The 7,203-nt window shown below is 37.0% G+C and overlaps 1 protein-coding gene across 4 annotated transcripts in view; it reads left to right on the top strand.

Moving 5' to 3' along the window:
* LOC107730143 (TGF-beta receptor type-2-like) overlaps nt 1-7,203 on the top strand; it is a 38,841-nt gene that overhangs the window by 9,180 nt on the left and 22,458 nt on the right. For all 4 annotated transcript variants that reach the window (XM_016540888.1, XM_016540896.1, XM_016540879.1 and 1 more), the window contains 2 exons: nt 5,253-5,409; nt 6,031-6,221. In XM_016540888.1, coding sequence (XP_016396374.1) covers nt 5,253-5,409; nt 6,031-6,221 — 348 coding nt within the window. The remainder of the gene's footprint in view (nt 1-5,252; nt 5,410-6,030; nt 6,222-7,203) is intronic.

Below are 7,203 nucleotides of genomic sequence, written 5' to 3'. Positions count from 1 at the left end.
CAAACATATAGGCTATGATCAATTCACTGTCTGCCGCTGGCCTTTACTTAAAAAAACTTACATATTAACGAACAAAAAATGCTCCAAACGCTTTTCTAAATTTACTTAAGGTTGATCTAGGAAAATGTGTGAAAATGTATAGGGCCCCATTCCTATATTTTGCCTGTGGCCCCCAATTCACTAAATCCGCCCCTGCCTGTATGCAGGTACGACACTTGCCTTCCTGTTGGTGTCTTTACTTAGAATGTTACTTTTATTTCTCATCTGCCCACATAGGTCATTTTGAGCTCATGAGTCATTCACTTAAACTCACACTTTTTGTTGTTGTTGAGTCACTCTGCTGTCAAGTTTAAAAAGGGAAATTTTAAAGTGCAACTAATGGTGCTCAGATTGTCCAAAATTTTACATTTGCCTTTTGTACAGTTATTTTTGAAGTACCTTATCAGATGTATCATTAAAATTGAGTCCACTCTAGACACCCTTTTGGGGACTGCCTCTGACCCTCCGTAGACAGCAATACAACTGCAATGTTCCAAGGTCCAGAAACGTAGCAAGGACATCGGTAAAATAGTCCATGTGACATCAGTGATTCAACCGTAATTTTACGAAGCTACGAGAATACTTTTTGTGCGCAAAGAAAACTATAATAACATAATTTATTCAGTAGTTCTTCTCCCCACATTACCGTCTTCTGCCATTTTGGAGAGTACCCCAGAACGTAATCAACGTAATTCAGTGTTGTTTACGTTCAGCATGCGCTAATTTACGTTGATTACGTTCTGGGGTACTCTCCAAAAAGGTGGTAGATGGTAACTCGGGGAGAAGAATTGCTGAATAAATTATGTTATTATTGTATTCTTTGCACACAAAAAGTATTCTCGTAGCTTCGTAAAATTACGGTTGAACCACTGATGTCACATGGACTATTTTACCAATGTCCTTACTACGTTTCTGGACCTGGGAACATTGCAGTTGCATTGCTGTTTACGCAGGGTCAGAGAGCTCTCAGATTGTACCAAAAGTATCTTAATTTGTGTTCCGAAGATGAACGAAGGTCTTACGGGTTTGGAACGACATGAGGGTGAGTAATTAATGACAGAATTTTAATTTTTTGGGGTGAACTAACCCTTTAAAAAAATGGAAAAAGTGAATACTGTCCAACCGAAATAGTGTGAGGTAATGGCTCTGCAGTATATAATGTTATCCAGTCAGGCCGGGCCGTAGATAAAGAGTCAGTGAGCAGTGCTTACGGAGTAAAAAAGCTCCTTTGTAGGCCCTTGAAGCCATGTGAGACCCAGGCTAATGGATGAAGGTTGTGAATCCGAGCTTATGTTTACCGAAGCCTCTCTGGGCCTCTGCGCCAAGAACTCAAAAATAGCTATCTCGGGATGAGAAGAGGGGCACATAACCTCAAAATGGCTGTATCTGATTTGACCGTATTTGTCTTTGTATCCTCGTGTCCGACACAATCCCCTCTTGGCTCACTCCAGTGAACCAGAGACTAAAAGGGCACATCGTCTTGCTTATCTGCTCAGCTCGAAAAACAGAGCTAAAGCAGCCAAAAAATGACAGTGGATTGATCTTAAGAAAAGATGGTATCGTGTTTGTGGGTTTTATTTGCAGTATGCAGTCAAAACAAACCTATTATGCTACAAAACTGTGATGACCTTTAACCAACGCTGAATATTTGCAAAGATGAGCTTTTGTAGTGATTGGTTGGTTGTTTCTTCAGTAGAAGTGTGTTGGTTGTTATTCTGTCTGTGGAAGGAAAGCCACACATCCGTCCTATCTGTGCTTCCTTCCTTGGTCGGGTCACCTGTTCTGTCCTTTGGGGGAAATGGTGGTCAGAGGTAGGGCTGTGCGATTTGGGGGAAAATATCAAATTGCGATTTTTTTTGACAGATATTGCGATTTGATTTGCGATTTTAAATTTGCAAAGTCAAGCTTCAGCTCAATATTGTCAACAATGTGCAGCACAGTATGGGTATCATTACCCTGCTGAAAAAAACAATAGAAACCATCACAGAAATTCTTATAGTTTCCATTAAACCATTACAAAATTCCTTTTTGTTTTGGGCATTATTCCAATAGGAATTACTGTTGTTCTATTGGTTGCCATCTGCCAGATTACATCCCACTAATAGAATCCATCAAATCGACACCATTATAGTTTACATTAAAACCAAACAAATTCCCATTATAACCCTGAAATCCATAAATTTTTTTGTGTTTTAGGAGGGGTTCTATTGTTGTTGTTTTTCAGCAGGCAAGATTATAATGGTATAACTACTTTTACAGAATTAACTTAATTACTGAATTTCACAGAAAATATTAGTTTATTTTTTATAAATAAAGAACTGTATTTCTTAAGTCAATTATTAAAGTATTACATATGTTACATAGGCTGATTTGTTCATTTTATTTTTCACTTCTCCGACCCCGCAGCTCTCTCTTCGATAGCTTAGTGTTAGTGGCACCAGTCTAGGTGTTTCCAGGTTTTACTCGTGCTATTTCTCCATGTTGGGAGTTTGGTTTTGCACATATTGCACCATGCATTCTTATCCTTTTCTCCGGTGAACTGAACATAACAGGAGTGTATCCATCTCACAAATGTAGAATCCGTCTCTGCAGTCATCTCAACCATCTAATTCCAGCAACAGGAAATAGACTAACTATTTTACCCGCAGAATTTTTTTCTCTGGTGCTGTTTTGCGGTTTAGTAAATTCACCACTTAATTTTGAGTTAAAATATGTTGTTGTAACTTGCGTTACTGAGATTGTAACGAGTAATAATATTACCCAAATTTGATTAGTAATGCGTTATATTACTGCGTTAACAGCAAAAAATAATATACTACTGTAATATTATTACTTTTGTAATGCGTTACTCCCAACACTGATGATAACCAGTATAGTAGTGTTATTATTGGATGGTGGGAGGTCAGTGATGAAGTCGATAGACAGATGAGACCATGGTCGTTGAGGAATCGGTAATGGCTTGAGTAGACCTGAAGGTACTAGAGCAGTGCTGATTGGGGAGAACAGAGGTGCGCTCACTCTTGCCCAGGGCAAGTAAGACTGCAACTCAAGGCTGGCAGTCATGCATATGCTCTGGAACAGAGTAATATCGCGTCCACATCACAGGCTTTGCGATTAGCAAATCGCAACGTCTCAAATCGCGATTTCGATTAATCGCACAGCCCTAGTCAGAGGTCTTGTGATTGTCTCTCTAGCATGTTATGGTACTGCCTATTCTGTATCAGAAGCGATTCTCATCATTGAGACCTGAACATGTGGAATTAGTGCTGCTGGACTGAATTGCAAGTGACTCCTGTTTCAATCTTTAAGGGGTCATATGATGCTTTTTAAAAGATCATTATTTATGTGGGGGCGTGTTAGAACGAGCCGTTTTAGGGGGGCGTGGCAGAGTCTTAACTTTGATAAAGAATATCTCTTTGGTTTTGAGACTTTAGTCTTTGCAACTTCAGGGATCTTATCTATGCACAATCAGCTTGTAACACTCCAAAGAGAAAGGAAAACTTGAAATTGCATCATATGACCCCTTTAAGAGGCGTTCACACTGACAGTGATTTGTAAGTGACATCATTAATTTTCAATGAAAGTTGGAAATTTGAGGCAACATGACTGACAACAGACCATTGAAGAGGAGTCAAACTTTAAATGTAAATATGGCAACAACCAATGGGAGAGCAGAGAGTGGAGTTCACATCTCAATTGGATGCTTTCCAGCAATTCAAACTAGGGATGCAATAATATTAAATTTAGCCTGATACAGATAAGCTGATCATTATTTTCATGGTATGTCTGATTTAGAAATCATATACTATTTAATTTCAAAATAAATGACAAACAAAACTCTAAAAACTAAAATACATCATTTAAATGCTACAAGTGAATAGACATCACAACATTATAGTTTACAGTATGAAACATAGGCCTAGATTATCATTTTGTTAAAAATGAAATTTACAGTTAAATGACAAGTGTTTTTGTTGATTAAGTGAGTGTTAGGTGATGGAAAAGGTCATCTAAAGTAAAAAAAAAAAGGGTAATGCATGCAGAATTAAATATGCAATACTGACTTATATGATAAATAAAAATACAACTCTAGATATTCTACTGATATATAGTGTAATCACTGTGTGAATAAGTTTTGTTTTAGTATTATTTATTGTTATAGTATTTATTTATATTTTTAATTAGCTTTTATTTTCATATTTTCAGTTTCCAGTTTATTTTTAGTAATTTTATGGGCTTTTGTCAGTTTTATATTTTTAATGTTTCCGTTTAGCTTTATTTTTAAGTTTTAGTAATTCTGATACTTCAGCTTTAACTTCAGTTAGTTGGCAATTTCTGTTTTTCATGTATTTTGCATATTTTATCTTCTTCTTTTTTATTTCCGTTAACAAAAACTTTTTTTTTTTAAGTTTTAGTTAACAATAACAACACTGTTGTGAAGGCACTTTTTTTCTCAGTGAGCCCCCTTAAATCTTTCCATTAGAGCAGTAAAACAGTACTGTGCACTTTTAATTAGTTTGCAAAGTGATTAATGTGTTTAAATATTATTTGGCCTTTGCTCTGGGTTTGACTTCTAAGTCTTTCAGTGTGTTTGAGTCCCAGAGAGCCAAGGTGGCATTTTATCACAGGAAAGTCTAGGAGGTGTGTGGTACTCCAAAGAGCAGCTAAACTAACAAATTACGTAATACAGTTTAACGACTTCTTATGGATTGGCCAAATACAGACTCGCTGAAATTGAAAAACCATACACGCATAGAAATGACTCATGCGACACCAAACTAGTAACCCCTTGTGTGTTCTTGAACTCACATTTTGGGTGTCTAGATTTACAGACTAAACCAGTGGCAGTAGTATAGCTTTTCCACTGATCTGAGGTCCTGATGTCAGTCTGTACTATCAGAGACAGGAGTTTGACGCCGTTTGGTCTCTCTGTACTGGTGTTTGCGTGATCGCATCAGTGCATTTAGGTCAGAGTCTTAGGAACCTGACAAGGGAGCTGGAGATGAAGGCACGTTCAAACAGGGCATTGAAAAGCAGATAAAAGAGCGAGCAGAGTGTATATCTGATAACAGAAGCAGACAGCATTTCATCTCGCACTCTTTTATGGTCCCTTAGAACACTACTCAAGGGCAGTAGATGCAACATTGGATCAGAAATGTTCAATAAAAGGGTAAATTGTTTTAATAGGTGACCTTGTTTCTGTTTTATCCTAGATGGAATGCATCCTTTATATAATCCAATTCGGCTTCCTCAACTGTGTAAGTTCTGTGACGTGGAGGCATCCAACTGTAAAGGCACCGGCACCTGTGAAAGCAACTGCAGCATCACATCCATCTGCGCCGATGCTGATGAAATCTGTGTGGCTATCTGGTATGTCACTGTTCAAGTCATATTCTTCCACAACTTTTTATGAAGTGTAAAACATCTGTCGTATGCAAGTGTAAAACATCTGCTTTGCACAACAGTCAAAAATCACCAATGAATCTCTAAAATGACGCGAAATCAAAATTGGCCCTTAATAAATATGCTTTGTCTCAGTACATATTGTTCTAAAGAAAAAAGTGGTGGTTTCAATCAAAATGTGAGAACTTTCAGCACTTCTGAGAGAACTTTTCTTTTCTGCTTACATAACCAACGCCAAGTGGTGAGGAGAAGAAATAATATTATCCAAAGGTCTAACACTTCATAATCCAATTAAATACCAGTAAATACTATTAAGTTTTGCTCTGAAATGAAAATGATGTCATTTCATGTTGTCTTCAATTATGGAAAAAGCGCAGTTAAATTTAGCTGTATCTTGTAAGTGCTTATTATGTTTACTGATATAGCAACAAAGGGACATGCCGTTTATTTTTTATTGTCAAAGTCAACGGAGAATGTAAAATAACAATTGAATAGTTTTTTATATTGACAAAACAACTGTCATTTGATATCATAGTCCCTGTAATCACAGTGTATGTGGTTATACTTGTGTCCTCTCGATGACATCAGGAGGAAGAATGATGACAACAACACGATCGAGACGTTGTGCCACAAACCCTCCGAGCCCCTCTACGGCATCATGGTGGAGAACTACAACAACACCAAGTGCGAAATGAAAAAGAGGATGTCAAACAGAGGCCCATTCCACATCTGCTCCTGCAACGCCGAGGAGTGTAACGACATGCTGATGTTCACACTCCGTTAGTTTCCCTCTTCATTCCTTCTTCTTTCTAACTTTGTGTGTCCTCCCTATTTGGTAGTAGTGCTTTAAGATAGTAACTGAAATTTGTAGATTCAAACCATTGTGTCCTTGAGCAAGGTACTTCAGGTTGATCCAGCTGACAGGCCCAGATGGAATCTGCAGAATCATGTTTTCTCGGCTGATTTTTAAGGGAAAACTGCTGAATGGATTTAAACATGACAAAACATTAAAAGTGCGGATAACTATATATTTATTGGTAGATGACAGCATAATGAAATTATTTAAAGTCAGCATGACCCGATTTGCTTTTCTTTATGCGTGTTTCTTGTCTTATTGTGCACAATTATTTGGCAGGTTTATTCCAACTAAAAATATTTCATGTTAGAATTTTTCATCAAAATAGCTGCTTTGATTCAAAAATGACTTTCCTTTATTGACTGACCTAAAAAAATGATTTGCAATTATTATTTTAAACCCTTTCTCTTCCAATCATTCTGGTAACACCCACTTTTCACAATCCAATCAATTCCAGATGGATAAAATCAAGCCCTGCCCTACAATTTTTTTTAAATCTTTTTGAACATCACGTTTCATTCTGAAATACAGTAGATTATGAAAATGAAATGGGTGCAAACACCATTTATATGCCAAGCAGTGTTTTAATTGTTTACTAAAACAAAAACAGTTTATTAAAAACAGTTTTTGTTAACTGAAATAAAGCTGAAATCAAATAGAATATAAAGCTTAAAGGTGATAGTTCACCCAAAAATGAAAATTAGCCCATTATTTACTCACCCACCAGCCATCCTAGGCGTATATGACTTCCTTCTTTCAGATGAATCCAATCGGAGTTATATTAAAAATTGCCTTTGATCTTCCAAGCTGTTTAATGGCAGTCAGCGGGTGTTGCAGTTCATCGGTCCAAAAGAAGTTAAATAAAGTGCATCCATCCATAATAAAAAGTGTCTCACATGGCTCCG

This window comes from Sinocyclocheilus rhinocerous, unplaced genomic scaffold, assembly GCF_001515625.1.
Source record: "Sinocyclocheilus rhinocerous isolate Xijiao unplaced genomic scaffold, SAMN03320098_v1.1 scaffold2448, whole genome shotgun sequence".
NCBI classification, from domain to species: Eukaryota; Metazoa; Chordata; class Actinopteri; order Cypriniformes; family Cyprinidae; genus Sinocyclocheilus; species Sinocyclocheilus rhinocerous.
The sequence above is the reverse complement of the archived record's forward strand: the minus strand, read 5'-3'. Positions and strand labels throughout refer to the sequence as shown.